At 37.3% G+C, this 16,898-nt stretch overlaps 1 protein-coding gene across 12 annotated transcripts in view; it reads left to right on the forward strand.

Annotated features, from left to right (window-relative positions):
* Window positions 1–16,898, forward strand: part of LOC126763750 (band 7 protein AGAP004871) — a 122,168-nt gene that overhangs the window by 33,038 nt on the left and 72,232 nt on the right. Inside the window, exon 1 of one of the 12 annotated variants that reach the window (XM_050481517.1) lies at window positions 11,717–12,123. The exons of 8 other annotated variants lie outside the window; for them this stretch is intronic. Coding sequence is in view for 1 of the 4 variants with exons in the window: in XM_050481520.1 (XP_050337477.1) it covers window positions 12,102–12,123 (22 nt within the window). In the remaining 3 variants the exon portion in view is untranslated. Of the gene's footprint in view, window positions 1–11,716; window positions 12,124–16,898 lie in introns of those variants that run through there. 3 more of the 12 variants (XM_050481506.1, XM_050481508.1, XM_050481520.1) reach the window with 3 other exon arrangements.

Consider the following 16,898-nt stretch of genomic DNA (forward strand, 5'->3'; position numbering starts at 1 on the left):
CTCTCTCATTTTCGTTGAGATAACCACATATAAGTCACCGGGCGCTTCGAAAATCTTTATATTAGGTAAATGGGGCTCAGGGAAGTATTGACCCGATTTGACCGATCTTTGACAGACAAAAATACTATTATCAGGAAAAAATATTTTCAGGTCAAAGGTTAACTATAGATACTAGGGTCCACATATTTGGCAGTGCCTCCAAATCTGGGGCTTGAACAGTTGTTGTGCCGACAATTTTTGTCATAAGCATTATTCGTGTTTTATTCCGTCAATTGCTTCTTAATTTGTGTACTGGAAAGTAAAAGAATTTAAAGTTTATCTATATGGGAAGTAGGCGTGGTTGTAGTCCGATTTCTAAGTTTCATCAAGGTGTCTTAATTTTTAGTCAAGTTACAGCGGACGGACGGGCAAATTGACGGACAGTCACCCGGATTTCAATTCGTCTCATCATTCTGATCTCTTATATAATAGGTTGTCAAAAAAGTCTTGCGGTATTTTCGCTAATTGGCGCTGAAAGCGCGTAGTTCTAGTTTCATTCGTCGCATCGGGTCATGCTATACCTCTTGGAAAGCTCATTTCACGCGCTAACACGTGTTTGATTGATTGTCGTTTCTTTTAAGTCGTTCGTGAGTTATAGCGTCGCAAACATGGAGCAAAATACGGCATATTTTACAGTACTACTACGATGAAGGCAAAAATGCATCTCAAGCCGCCAATAAAATTTGTGCAGTTTATGGACCCTATACAGTTTCCATTTCCACCGCACAACGATGGTTTCAACGTTTTCGTTCTGGTGTAGAGGTGGTCGAAGATGCGCCACGCTCGGAAGGCCTGTCGTCGAAAATGGCGATAAAATCGCTGAATTGGTCGAACCGGCACAGTAGCAGTCGTAGCATCGGTCAAGAGCTGGGCATGAGTCACCAAAAATTCATTTCAATTTCAATAAAAAAAAAAAAATTCAATAAAAATACCGCAAGACTTTTTTGACAACCCATTATATGTACATATAAGTATGTATATAGGACTATATCTATCTCGTTTAGTTTTAGGTGATACGTAAAACCGTTAGGTGAACGAAACAATTATACTCTGTAGCAACATGTTGCAAGAGTATAACAATGCACCTCGGCATAAATAACGGTGCTTTAGGGTGTTAAAATATTTATAACTCAAGAAGCTCGTGACTCCCGCTTTTTGCTTTTGCCGAATTTTCGCACGTACCACGAAGCTAGTACATATGTAGAAATGTCTTGAATTCCGACCGGCGATCAATAAACTAAATTATGTGCCAGCATCACATTTTCATGAGCTCGCATAACCTCACCGCGAGACACATACACGCTTTAAGTGTGTGTGTGTGTGCGATGGTATTCTCTGTTTGTGCGTGCCTCTGCGTGACCTCTTCTGCATACGCCATTGCGATTCTCCCATTCATATTTAATTTTGTCGGAAACGCGGAGCTTCTGCTGCCGTCGCTGCTGGTGTTATTTATTTGTATTTAATTGATGCTTTGTTGGCCTTTTGATTAAGTGAGCGCCCATCAGTGCTTAAATGTAATGTGCTCGTGGCAACGTTTTTGTGAATGGCTAAGCGCGCATTGCGTTGCAGCTTAAATTGCTGGAGCGGAAATTCTCATTAATGCTGCGCCAAATTTTGGTTGCCATATGTAATGCCATTGACGAATTTCCAGTTGAGTTATGGGCGCCTATAAAGCTTGTTGCAAATATATTTGATTACATGACTTTTTTATGTTTCTCGATTAGAGTTTCATATGGATTAAAATTGACAAAATGCTAGGATTTAAATTAAATTTAGATAAAATACTGAAATTGGTGAAATGAATGTGTGTGTTTAAATATAAATTTCATCATACGAGCATATCACATTCGGATCAGAGGTTTTTGTGGTCTCATGTAGAATAAATATGTTATTTTGTAGACAAATCAGTTTGCTGAAAGATAAAAGTGGACAAATTTAATCACATTTATTTGCTTACTATACTAACTCACAAACTACACCTAGTCATAAACATATACTCACAAAAAATTAAAATCTTTTATATTTTTTTTACTTTGAGCTCTAACAGCTTCGTGCTAAATTTAAGTTGATTACATTCATATGCCTGAGCGATTCGTTTCAATTAAGCTTTTGCCTTTGCTGTACCTTTGCTGCCCCACTAACTGAGTAATTATATTGATTTAGTTAAGCTGTCGAAAATTCATCATACCAACTCCGAAGCGTTCTTTGGCTCATACACAAGACAATATTATCACATAATCAAAGGCATATTTTACGATAGAGAACATACACAAGAAAATATTTGGTAGTCGAAAAAGTCTTTTCGTATTTGTCAATGGATGCCGTTGCAGGTCGTATATCTCCAGTGCTACCAATCACATTGTGTCATACCATATAGTGTTGTAAAGGTGAGACTTTAAGCTTCATTTAACCAAAAAAAAAATTAAATTCTGGAAAGTTGAAAAAAAGTTACAGCTGTTCAAAAATGAGTGAAAATAATGAAGAAATTCGCTTTATTTTGAAATTTTTGTATAAAAAAGTGAAGAATGCCACGCAAGCCATCAATGAAATTTCTGAAGTTTACGGAGACGATGCTGTATCAGTTCGTGTAGCACAACAATGGTTCGCTCGCTTCCGTTCTGGAAATTTCGATGTGAAAGATGCAACTCGCTCTGGTCGACCTATCGTTGAAAAAGTCGATGAAATAATGAAAAAGATTGACCAGGACCGTCACATAAGCAGCCATCACATCGTTAAGGAACTTAACATTCATCATCAATCGGTTTTGAACCATTTAAAAAATGCTGGCTACAAAAAGAAGCTCGATGTTTGGGTATCACAGGAATTGTATGTGAAAAATTTAATGGAACGAATTAACATCTGATATTTTTTGTTGAAACGAAATGAAATCGAACCATTTCTGAAGCGGCTGGTAACAGGAGACGAAAAAGGGATCAAATACGACAATAATGTGCGAAAAAGATCATGGTCCAAGCGTGGTGAAGCTCAAAAATGGTCGCAAAGCCAGGTTGATGCCTCGAAAGGTTATGCTGAGTGTTTGGTGGGATTGGAAAGGAATCATCCGCTATGAGCTCCTCCAGTCTGGTCGAACGATTGATTCTACATTTTACTGTCAACAATTAAAGAGATCGAAGCAAGCAATCGAAAAAACTGCCAGAACTGATCAGCACATCCCTGATGTCTCGGCAAAAACTGGGAGAGCTTGACTGGAAAGTTTTGATGCCTGCACCATATAGCCCAGACCTTGCACAATCGGACTAATATTTGTTTCGGTCAATGCAAAACTCCATTGATGGAGTAAAGTCAAGAGAAGCCTGTGAAAATTACTTGTCGCAGTTTTTCGCCGAGAAACCAGAAAAGTTTTACACTGATGGAATAATGTCTCTAATGGAAAAATGGCAAAAAGCGGTTGAACAAAATGGTACATATTTAGTTCATTATAAATATAAAAAATAGTAAGTTGAAGTTTGATTAGAAATACGAAAATACATTTTCGACTACCCAATATATTTACATATGCACAGACATTTCAAAATCTGGGATACTAGTACATGCCTGTAAAAGTGGCGTTAAATCTTTAATTTCTCGCGTGTACTGTAAGAAAGGTAATTGAGGTACGTGCGGGGCGTATACGTAACATTTGTTGACATAACGCATTCCGAATATCGCACTCTTTCTCAGAATGTCTAGAATTTTGATATATCAAAAGAAGCATTAGTAAAAATTTGAGCAATTTGACAGAATTATTTTGTTAGAACTGTTTTGAATTTCCTGAGGTGAGTGTGTGTAATTGTTCCAGTAACAAGTTCTGAGTTGGCTGTACGTGTATAACAGCTCCGTCATCACTACATCGGACTTGCTCGATTTGTTTACAATAACATCAGTTTGCTGTCAATCCATCATGAACGAATGAAAAAGCGACAAAGTGTAAAAAAATAAATATGAACATTTAATACAAAAGCAATATTTTTAATTATCCTGAACACGCACTCTACAAACTGGGTCACTCGCCGCTCATAGCAGCGCAACTCTCGTCAATTAGAGTGGCTCGTGCATTTGAAATTTTAATTGCACGAGAAAATCAATAACTCGTGCGGCGAAGAGACGGCTGCATTTGCATACTCATAAACATGAATTGATTTCAAATTTATACAATATTAATATCAATGTATGCGAAGGCAAAACACACGCTCCCCACCCACTTACTGCAGAGCCGATTCTTTGCTTGAGTGTGTTTGGGGGAGGAGGGTATCTGAAGTGCTCATTACTCAGATAGCGCGTATTGACTGACAGTGCAGGGAGTGGGATCATTAAATAGCAATACTCGCACAAATTACAAGTACCCACGCCACGAAGGACACTTTCAATGGCAGCACAGAGGCCGCGTGGACCTACTCATTGTCGAGCGGGGTACGAATGTATTATTTGCGCTGCGCTATATTCACGATTAGAACGCGCAATTTTTATCGCCTGAAAAGTTAATTTGCAATTTTATATCAACATTCGCATTAACTAAATTATTGTTTACTTTTAAATGACAGCCGAGTACTCATGGAATAATTCATACACTCCAAGTGCCAGCAAATAAACAAGTAGCTGTCCACCCCCTCTCTCTCCGCTGTGCAGTAAATGAGCGTCGCGTCGGGGCCTCACAGCGTGTTCTTGTATCGGTGGGGTGGTTGCTTAGCCATGGCGGAACAGCTGGCGATTCGGAGAAATTGCATTTAATAATGCAAAATGGTGGAAATGAGCAACATAATGAATTAAGTTTGGCTGTTTTGCCCGTTTTGCACAGGCGGCGAAACAAGAACAGCAAAGAAGCAAAGGAAAATGCAAAAAAGTTGAATAAACCACGGTGTTTAGTGAAAAATACGTATATATGTCACATACATTATGACAAAAAAGTATCCGAAAATTGTAAAGAAAACGCAAAATATCAAAGTTGTTCATCAATATTTATTTTGTTGCCTTCAAAGTAATTCCCACCAGTTGTAATACACTAATGCCAACGATTTTTCCCGTTCTCGAAACACTTTTCATAAGCATATTTTGGGATGACCTCCAGCTCCTTCAACGAATTCGGTTGTATCTCTTCGATCGATTGAAAACGAGTTCGACGGAAGTAACAATTTCAGTTTGTGTAACAAGGAAAAATCACACGGACCCAAATATGGTGAATACGGTGGTTAATCGTTGGTATTATGGCATTTTTGGATTGTTCTTAGACAATTTCGGCCGTTTTCGACGGACGTTCTCATTCAAACGCCTCCATACGGCCGAATATAACTCCTTAATGAATGTCTGTTCTTCTGAATAAAATTAATGATGCACCAAACCACGAATATTGAAAAAAACAACGAGCATCACTTTGATTTTTGGTCGACTTTGGCACGGTTTTTTTGGTTTCGGCTCGTTTTTTCCTCCATTCCCACGATAGTATGCTATGTTTTCATGTCAAACTAATAAACCCATCTCATCGGCAGTAGTTCCGAGTCAAGCAAGAACGCGTTTCATACCCAAAACATCCACCAAAATCATTCGAACTTACTCGCGAGAGATGTCGAGCTCTCTAACCATCTCTCTACACTTGGCTGACGATTCTCAAGCACTCACTTTTTTATTATTTTCATCAGTTGAAGAGGTCCAAGGTCGTCCAGAACGAGTCATGTCTTTAACGATCTCTCGATAGTCTTTCAAGTCTTTGTACCACTCGTAGGCTTGAGTTTTTGATAAAACTGAAACACCGTAAGCCTTTTCCAACATTCGCAACGAATCCGCACACGAAATTTGGTTAGAAATACAAAATTTTAGACAAATTCTTTGTTCGATATTTTTATCCACTGTGAAAATGGCAACGCACCACTGACTACTAGCATAGCTAAATACATTTTTTTTGAAATATAATTTAACCGTGGACCAAACAATTTCTGGATTTTTTGTTGTTCCAATGTAAACAAACACATCAACACATTTATTGTGAATATATAAACTTATAAAGGTCAGGAATTTTCATTTTACTGTGCTCAGAGTTATTGGTTTGTTGTAGTCGGCATAAAAGCTCATATTTTATTCCTAGCAATTTTAAAGAAGAAAGCTTAAATTGCATATTTAAATATTCCGTATGTGCTCGCTCTTTGCTTTAGGAAATTTCGTAAAAAAATATGATTTCAGAGGCTTGTGCCAATAATTTGCTCAATGAAAGTAGTTTTTTTTTCATCGATTACGGTATATCAGCTTTCTTCAAGTGGTTTTGGGATTTAGTAAATAGATCTGCTCCAAAGTTCCTTATATTCTTTCCACTATAGCGCTGTGAACTTCTAGAAGTATCACTTTTGATTGGGAATGCAGTAGCCTCAACAAATTACACAAGCAAAAGGACAACAAATCAAAGATGATTTGAATCAACTTTTAATACGTTCTGGTTATCATGTTTTTTACAAAAAAATTAATTAATTATAACAATGAATTACTATACCAATGTCAGAGATCACTTCAAAAGAAAATTCTCTTTCTTTGATCGAGAAAAAGAGCTTTCATTCAGTAGCCATTAGGATGAGCTTTTACCGTCTATGAGCATGCCTGTATTCTCTTGATATGATTTACCCAGAGGTTTTGAGCTATTCTTATCAATGGATTCTTTAACGTAAAGTTTTCAAAAATTTGTCATTGAGGTCAGAGATGTGTACTGGGTTTCCACACTCCAAATATATTTCTATTATAAGAAATTTTGTAATAAAAACTTTCAGCCGTTCGGAGTTCCTGAAATTATAGAACTGCCAAGTGGTGGCTAAAGCCAAAAGCAAAAGTTGAAGGAGAAGGTGGACGAGACATCCAGCAAGAATGTAAACCAAATTCAGAACTTAACTTTTTCCGCATGTAGGCACGCACTTTTTGCACAGTGTTAATAAACACGCGAGTAAATAAAATATGAAAATTTAAGAGCCACAAACTGCTATAAGCTTGCATATTTATGCAATACATATTTACAACTAAATAATTTCGGTTTTTCCAGAAGTCGCCATGTTCTAAGCACACATCGACAAATCATACACATAACTACACACATACATATGTAAGTGTAGTCGAATGTGGCTCATAAACTTTGTTTGCGTCTACTTCCATCTATTGTATACCAAAGTGTATGTACCTGCGTCTATGTGCGTGTACATGGAAGTCCATTTGGCTGAATATGAATTTATCCGGTTGTATGCTCCATTTGTTCGACTCTCGTGGGAAATGCTTGGATGTAGATGCAAAATTAAAAGTGGTCGAGAGCAGCTGCGTACAAAATGGATTTGCCTACGAAAGCCTGTTAGACACTTCATTTCGCAGGCCGCAAGGCAGTCAGCTAGTCATACTCGTATGTAGACGCCGACGCTAAGCGAAGCCCTGGCAGCTCATGACCCACTTCGCGGCGATTTAGTGCTTCAGGAGCTAAAACTGGGCGTGCGTGGTGCGAATACACGGCCGGATAAAGGTGTGGAGGCTGGTAAATGCATATATTTTAAATTTATATGCGTGTACATATGTAAGTAGTAAAGTGTGCAGTGAGTGCGAGGGAACAAAGTGCCGCCGGTTGCGAGCCGGAATGGTGAAAGTATGTTGTTGCTGCTGTTTATTGCTGCCGCCAGCAGGACTTTCGATGATGCATATAGCTATGGGAGGCATTTAAGGATGGATGGCTTGCGGCAGTGTCTGCAGCAGACAATAACCACACACATCAGCTTGATTGCGAACAGCGCAGGCGTGCACCATCCGAATTTAGTGTTAATTGTGAAGCCACAAAAGGCGAGACGAGCTCCATGCTGGTCCATCTACAACGTATTATGAGTTTGGTAACAATGGAGCACAAATGTGTGGAGGTTTGTGAAATAAGCACATACCTCCATGTATACTTACAACTAAGATTGCTGAGGGCTTATTGCCGTGCTGAATAGAAGTCGACGTAAAATAGAAGATTCGAAGCTACTTATTGGCTGCAGCCACGATATTACATACGAATGTATGTATTATTATTATCCCTCTCGGTCCAGTTACTTTCATTTGCTCTATTTTTCCTTTCTTTTCTGGAAAAAACTTTGCTATCTCACAAATTGCATTCGAATTGTGCGTTTTATTCCGGCATTAAAGCCACTGAATATCCTGGCATTCAAAATTCCGCTGCAAAAAGATGAGAATTGCGAAGATGCAAGAGGGAAGAGAGCTGGCAGAATGCAAATGTACGCTAAACGGCTTCCATCTACTTAACGTTGTAAATAGATAAAATAGTGAAATCTATGTCCTTGAGAAATTTCAGTATTTAGTGTTTCCGTTTTCATCTATTGTCCACTGCTGAGTTGCCGTCGCTGCGATTTCCAGCATTGTGTTCTTGTTTTGTCCAAAAGGTATGACGATGGTATATTTTATTATACATTGTAATAGATTTGTGCTACTTTGATGTGAATATTTCTCTGCTTTAAGTAGGCTATTTGGATATCACAGATAAGTACAATCTTCTTACCGGAGTATACCCAAATCGGAGCTTACATTGCGCCTACGATATTAATTGGAAATAATTCAATGGTGTTAAAAACACCAAAACTAAGTAAAAAGTTCAGAAGGTTTACGATAAAATTAAAACAAGAATGTTTCAGAAGAAAATCAAAATAATTTTACAATATAGAATTTATATATTATTTGTAGATATATAGGTAGAGATGCTGTCTGATGACGCAACTAGGCGTGTGAGAGGACTATTGTAAAACCACCGGGACTTATATCTCTGCTCTTATTGTCACCTATCGGAACCATATTTCTAATGGAGTTTATCAGTGCGAAAAGTTTCATTTATTCAACCTCCGAAATATCGTCAGGATCTTCTCAATCAATCTTTCCACTTCTTTTCTTTCCTTTGCTTTCCCTTTCCTTTCCTTTCCTTTCCTTTCCTTTCCTTTCCTTTTCTTTCATTGCCTTTCCTTTCCTTTCTTTTTCTTTTTTTTCCTTTCCTTTCCATTTCTTTCCCATACAGAGCCTTACATTTGCCTAGAATATGTTTTATATGGCATTCCTAGTCTGCTGACATGCCTCTCTATTAGTACTCCTATTTCTTTTCCATGTCATTCCTTTTGAACTTTAATAGTCGCATGTGCGGCCCATATTCCATTTTCACGTTTGCCTACTTATTGAATAAGTTAGAGATTGCCCCCACCGAGACTCCGCTATATTTATAACATGTTTGTCGATTTAATTTTATCATTTCCGGCATCTAAATGTAGGCACTACGTTCTGACTGGTTCATCTGCTTCACCGATACTAGGAATATCATCATGTCCTGGAACCCATTGCAGGGTTATCGTGAAATAGGATGTTAGATCAACTAAGAGGTCAAGAGATCAAGACATTCACAACTCTTTGACAAAACTATAACCTAATATATTCTGTTTCCTAGGTCTCTTACATATAGATATTCCTTGTTGTGAGCAAACTCCTTATTAAGACAAGAAGGTTTTCTTTAATTGCTGTGATCTCCGCTTTGAAGACATTGAAATAGACAAGAAGGCGATTTTGTTGTCTAATTTTGCTGAAAAGACACCATCGCCCACTGGATTATCTGCTTGTAGCTATCTGTATAGATGCTCATCATGGACAGGGACGTATCACCTTGCCTTTTTCCCACTCTTTTCTGGAAGGGAAGACAATATGATAAATAATCATAAATTTTCAACTGCATTTTAGGTGACGACATATTTACTGATTTTTATATATGTATCATAGACTTTTATATATATAGTATTTTTGTTGAGTTTAGCTTTCATTGTCGTGTTCAAAATTGGTAATACAACTCTACTAAAAAGTATAGGACTTGCAGTCAAATTTTTATTGAAGTTTTTCTCTAAACCAATGCATAATTTGCTAGTTCCAGTAAAATTACAAATTTATCTTTTATAAGTTTGAAATATTACTACAGGGTTCGGTGCGTGACTTTGCTAAAACGTGCGCTCTGCGCCTATTTGTAGGCTGAACTTAATGTAACCCACTAAAAGCGGTATTTTTTGTTTACTTTCTTTTCTGATCCAACGCACATAACCTTCTAAAAAAAAAAAACAATGAAATGAAAATGATGATAGCACAGAGTTTCCGTTTCTATTTATAATCATTCGAGTGTCCGCTTTTATCTCATTTAATATTTTTTGAGGTTATTCTTCTGCAAGAGGAAATTCGACCGGCTGCTCATTTTATTATTGCGAAATATAACTAAAATTATTTGTTGTGAAAACATTGCTGCATATCCCAACATAATTCAAATGATTTGCTTGGTGGTATAGTCCGTTGGGATTGAAACGTGGTCATGAAAAGTGCATAGCCTCTGCAAATTTACTGTGTCTTGCAACAACTTAATCTGTATTGCTGCCCATACTAGGTAGAGTTCCTTAATTTTTCATAAACTTTTTCGATTTCGAAATTCGAAAAACTTAAAATTTGATTTGATTTGATTAGAGGGGGTCTCAGATATTACGAATATACCTTCAGATCAAAGTATTCTATTGAGCCCACATTTCTTGTGGATTATTATATCCTGAACATGGTATATTTAAATTGCCACGAAGTTTGTAACACTCAGAAGAAAACACCGGTGACCCAAAAAAAGGTTTATATAAGCTAGCAGCATGACGAGTTGAGTCGATTGAGCCATGTTCGTTTGTCTGTCCGTGCGTCTGTTTATATGCTCGGAGTCAGATATCTGGATATATAGTCAAATTTTGAGAATTCTCGAGTACTGGACACTGGGTTGACAGCAATTCAAAAAGAATGCAACAGCATTTTGCAATTCCTGCCAGCAATTTCAATTGGCGATTTGGTTCCATGAAAAGTTTATGACAATGCCAGTCACTCTTGCGTCATATCCACACACAAGTGGCCTTGGCTTAATGGCTGCCCCTCGCCGCACCTGCCATCAACCACTCTCACCCACCCACACAACCACTCTCATCCTCGCGCCCATTGCATGAACTGTGAAATTGCTATTAAACTCTCGCCAGCTAGCACGCTGCCACCAGCTCCACCAGCTGCGCCTTCGGTTTGCGGTGCAACTGGTCAATTGTTATTTATGGCATGTGAATTTCAGCGCAGTGAAAAAAAATGAAGCAAACTACACAGCTCTGTTTTGCAGCGCAAATTCTTGTGTGTGACCACAATCACAACAACAACAACATCCACAAAAACCCCTAACCCCAACGCATACTTGTGGCTTGGACCATTTGGCGCCCACTGGCAGACAATCAAATATTCAAATATTTTTCTGTGCATGCCGAGTCACATATTTGTGTGTGTAAGTGTGTGTGTGTTCTGCGACGCACAACTACATGCATGCATATCTGTATGCATGCGCTGGCAATAACAAAGGCAACGGTTGTCACGCTAGTTGCACTCGCTGGCATTATCTTTGTTTTTGTTTTGGTTTTCCATTGTTTTCATTTATTTTTAATTTTTTATTTGTCATAACGGTAATAGAGAGAAATAAACACTCAGTTGCATTAGCATTGTCATTATGCCATTACGCCGAATGAGTGGCCATTTTGTCTTTTGCCCACTGACATTCGCACACACACATTGACACAGAAACACTTTCGTACTTACTTACTTATTTACCGTTACGCTGCTTGCGTTTGGTAAGCTTTAAATGTGGTCACCACTTCTGTGGCGACTCAGTAGTTTTTGGCGACCGGACAGTTCGACAGTGCAACCGCCTTGGGTGCCGCTCCGCTGTTGCAAGTGCAACATTTTTTCGGCGTAACCACTGGACCCATTGTCCATACCAGCGTTATTGTGTGTGTGTGTGCGCGTGTTTGTGCGGTTTCTGCTGGCAAAGCGAAAGCAACGAGCGTGTGCATCGCAAAACTTCACGTGGAAAAATCAAATTAAAGAAATAACTGTGAAACTCTAACAATTCCGTTACTTTCCTACTCGAAATAGCAAAAGGGCGCAAACAGTAAAAAGTGCAAAAAAATATCCTTCGTGCAGCAGCAACGCTTTGTGTGGCCGTCCCTTCTGTGCTTTCGAATTTGCGAAATTTTGCCGCTGCAATGAGCACCAAAAGTTTCCTCTGTACGAACTCACGTTAACTGGATAAGTGTTTATATTTCGTTGGTCATTCCAAGTGGTATTTCTCATTTACATTTTCATTTCCATTTCCATTCATGTTGTTGTTTTTGCTTTTATTTTCGTTGTTTTGTTATTTCTGTAAAGTTTTCTCTGCTTCCGTTTCATATGAATTCAATTGTTTCCAGCCAAACAATGTAAACATTGCGCAAACTTATAGCCACGTCCTCAGCGTTTTGTTATCGACTGTGCCGAAGTTGAGCATTTTGCTGATTAAGCGAACGCTGCAAAAGGCTAAAGTTGTGTTCTGATAAACCTACTCGGGCACATACAAGTTTACAGTTGCACAAATACGGGTGTTTGAGATAATGCTTTGCGATGTCCTCAAGCATCTTCTAGTTGAGTGTTTCGATTTATCTCACATAAATATATTTTCATGTGATTCCGTCGAGTCATCCGTGCATTAGGGCTGTTCTCATTGGATTAAAATGTCTTTTAGCAGGCGAAACTCTAGTTTTCAGAGACCTTCTTGAGACGAAATGATTTTTGCTTTAATACTTGTGAATATTTATTGTATCTTCTAATTCACCATTTCGTCTGTTAGCACAAAAGCTAATAGTAGGACTTCTCTGACTGTTATAAACAGTATACCACTTCAATAGTTGACATTTGCTTGTAGTGGAAAGACGATTCTTTGGCGTATTCTTGAACTATTTTTTATTAAAATTTTTGGAGAGTACTGTACCGAACAAAAGCTGATGTATTGATTATTAAAAGTAGTAATGTGGATTTAAAATACTTTAAAATATGAGAACAAAAAAATTTGGCAATTAATTTTGTAAAAATAAAAAAATATTCTAGAAATATGTTATTTAGTTGATCGCTGAATTGAACACTTGATTGAATAACAGAAACAATATTTCATTGAGCACTACAAAAACAAAAACAACTGCACTTCAAATAGCCATTAACTCTATTTAAAGATTACAAATACGATTATTCATAGCTTCTTTTATAAAGGGTGATCCATTTCGAGGTTCCCTACTTGTTTAAAGAAAAAACACAAAAACTTCAAGTTTAATGGGGAATATTTGTTATCATTAGAAAGAATGTTCTTTGGCATTTATTATTTGAAGGCTATCTTTTTCAGTCGGTGGCCGCGGCTATGTATCAGACGGTCCATCCATGTGTCCAATTTTCGTTAACTCATTCGAGCCTTTCGACTGGTAACTGACGAATGACACACGTGATGTTTTGCTCCAAGGTCTGAATCGAAGCGGGATTGAACGCATAGACTTAAGACTTTACATATCACCACAGGAAAAAGTCTAACTGAGTGATATCACACGATCTTGGTGGCCAATCGAGCGGCCCAAAACGTGAACTTATCTGCTCACTGAAATATTCTCTTAATAAATCCATTGATTGGTGTAATGTGAAGGAAGTGGTTTCAGTTATTATGGCGCAATAATGGTCGCCATTAACGGTTACGATCTCACCGGCATCATTTTTGAAGAAATATGGACCAATGATTTCATCGTCCCACAAACCACATCAAACCGTTGTTTTTTCTGCATGAAATGGCAGCTCTTGAATCTGCTCAGGTTGCTATTTGTCTCAAATGCGTCAATTTTACTTGTTTACTTACTTATTGGACCAGAAATGGGCCTTATCGCTGAACAAAATTTGAATTGAAAATGTCGGATCTTCTTGAAACTTCTCAAGAATCCATAGAGCGAAGCGATGTCGCTTTGGAAGATCGAGCGCCTGTAGTTCTTGCACAAGCTGTATTTTGTACGCTTTCAATTTAAGATCTGGACGTAAAATGCGCCAAGTCGTTTCCTACGTCAGTCCGACTGTCCTCGGTCTTCTTGTACACTCTCAGTTAGGGTTGCTATATTTTCTTTACTGCCTGTTGGACGTGGTCTATTTAGTCGAATATTATCCAATAATGAATGCTGCGTTTCAAGATGGATAATGTATGCTCAGTAAAGCATACATTATTTTGGCCATAAGTTGAGCGAGGCGCACGAAACATATTCTTTACAGAACGTGAATTTTCGTAATAAAGTTGAACGATCTATAAATGTTCAGGCGTAAGTCAATCCTTGTTGAAATTCCAAACAATACAAATGCCAAATAATACTAAAAAGATCTGCCATATACTTGCGATTGATGATTACGTTATTTCCTGCCACATTTCAAACGAAATAAGGCCTGATGCTGCCATACAACAATCCGCCACAAAGTCAAACTTTTTGGAATGCAATTGCGTTTCTTGAACCACACAAGGGTTTGACTCACCGCATTAGTGACAATTATGTTTGTTGACAAAGCCATGTATGTTTGTTGATTAAGCCAGAAGTGGGCTTCATCTGAGAAGATGATTTTTTGATGGAGTGAATTTGTGAAGTTTTCGGAGAACGTGAATTTGCGTTATAATCTTGGACAATTTGCAAAGAAATTGGACATATGATAAAATGGCAATCCTTGCTGAACACACTGACAAAATTAACATAAGTCAGTTAATAAACATGACAACCACGATCTGTCAAAATCACATCATTCCCATTGGTAGACGTTATATCAGAGTTTAGAGTAACAGAATAATAACAAATTATTTATAAACACATCACACACTAAAAAGTCACAACTCAAAATCTTTCGTAATATGTTAGACTACGTAATACTTATTTATCTATCCAAGAAATTTCATTGTTCTAACTATTGTATTCTGCTAAAATAATTGTAATTATCACACTGTTTTTCTGAGAAAACTTTCAAATTTATTGATCCAAAACTTTTTACACACATTATGGTATCTCTTAACTGTACCTCGAAAATATTCGAACAACGAACGATATGAAATTTTCTGTATGTATTCATAAATATATGTACATTAAGAAAAAAATAGAGTTTTTTAAAATTGGAACTATATACTTGTATAACGCCTTAACGCAAAAATGTCTTTCAATTACTCTGCTAAATTCGAGAATCAATCATATTAGTGTAAGACGCTCGTTTAAAGAGATACACGATACTCGTACTATGGACAATGATTTGGCCGTAAAATTTTAATAATTTTAATAGGTAATGGTCCTCCTGAACATTCGTAATTCGAATTGTGACCCCTGAACAGGGTGCATTAAGTTTGCTTATAAAGTATATATATGAATGATCAGTATGTTGAGCTGAGCCGATTTAGCCATGTCCATTTGTCTGTCTGTCTGTATATATTCGAACTAGTCCCTCAGGTTTTAAGATATCTTTTTGAAATTTTGTAAACGTCTTTTTCTCTTCAAGAAGCTGCTCATTTGTCGGAACGGCCGATATCGGACCCCTATAACATAAAGCTGCCATACAAACTGAACGATCGGAATCAAGTTCTTGTAAGTTGGCACAGGTTATTTTTTAGGACAAAAATGTAATCCCCGAAAAAATTGTTCAGATCGGATTACTATAGCATATAGCTTCCATACAAACTGGACACATACTTACTAAAAGAAATGCAACTGTGAGGGGTATATTAGCTTCGGTGCAGCCGAAGTTAACGTTTTTTCTTGTTTAGAATCCGATATATTTAGCAATATATTTTATTAAATATTTCACTTCTTGGTCGAAATAAGTGTTTTTTGTAAATATTTGCCATTCTGAATGAAATCGAAAACAGTGTCAACTTTTAAGAAATGAAATAAAAATCTAATCGAAAAAATACATTGAAGCAGCGATAACAGATCGCCATTTTGCAAACTTCCACTTTCAAATTTACTTAAATTTTTTAAGCTTACAGCAATAATGTTTTAAACTATTCGCTTTTTTGCTATCATAAGTACCATATTAAATAATGATTTGGAGCAACACCGCAAGTTGATCGGACACCCCTAATGTAATATGATAAATTGGTAGAAAAATTTCTAAAACAGTTTATATATACACCGTTAGTATTTACGAGCGAAATTTACAAAAGTCATTGTATTTGTTGCTCTCTTGGATGCTATGTAATCCAAGTACGTATATACAAGAACATATATATATTTACACATGTGAGTTCAACTAAAAATTAGCTACCTAGTGGATTTCGCTGCTCTTGGAGAAAAGCCAGATTGCATTTCAAATTTTTACAGATTTGTTTTTATTATCATTATTCTTTATATTTTCTACTATTTTCTTGTTAAGCCTTTTCTGCGTGTCACTTGCTGAGTAGTGGATTTTAAAATGCTATGGGCCGCGAAATTGAAGATTACTGTCTACATCTCGAGAGACACTATTACTCCTCTTAGATCTTTTCTTGTTACTTTGGCTTACAATTTTAAAATGAAAGTTGATTATTTCCAACAACTATATTCCGGTTGTTTTATTTTTTCTTTCTGCTGGAAGCTGCTAACTAAATCTATTCCTATGGTTAAGTGAGCATTTGTTAAAAGTACATTGTGACAGAAAAGTGCTTTTAAGTATACCCTGAACAGGATATATTAAGTTTGTCACGATGTTTGTAACACCCAGAAAGAAGCGTCGGAGACCCTATAAAGTATATATATAAATTATCAGTATGTTGAGCTGAGTCGATTTAGCCATGTCCGTCTGTCTGTCTGTCCGTCCGTCCGTCCGTCTGTCTTTATATATACGAACTAGTCTCTCAGTTTTTAAGATATCGTTTTGAAATTTTGCGAACGTCATTATCTCTTCAAGAAGCTGCTCATTTGTCGGAACGGCCGATATCGGACCACTATAACATATAGCTGCCATATAAACTGAACGATCGGAATCAAGTTCTTGTATGG

This window comes from Bactrocera neohumeralis, chromosome 6, assembly GCF_024586455.1.
Source record: "Bactrocera neohumeralis isolate Rockhampton chromosome 6, APGP_CSIRO_Bneo_wtdbg2-racon-allhic-juicebox.fasta_v2, whole genome shotgun sequence".
NCBI lineage: Eukaryota > Metazoa > Arthropoda > Insecta > Diptera > Tephritidae > Bactrocera > Bactrocera neohumeralis.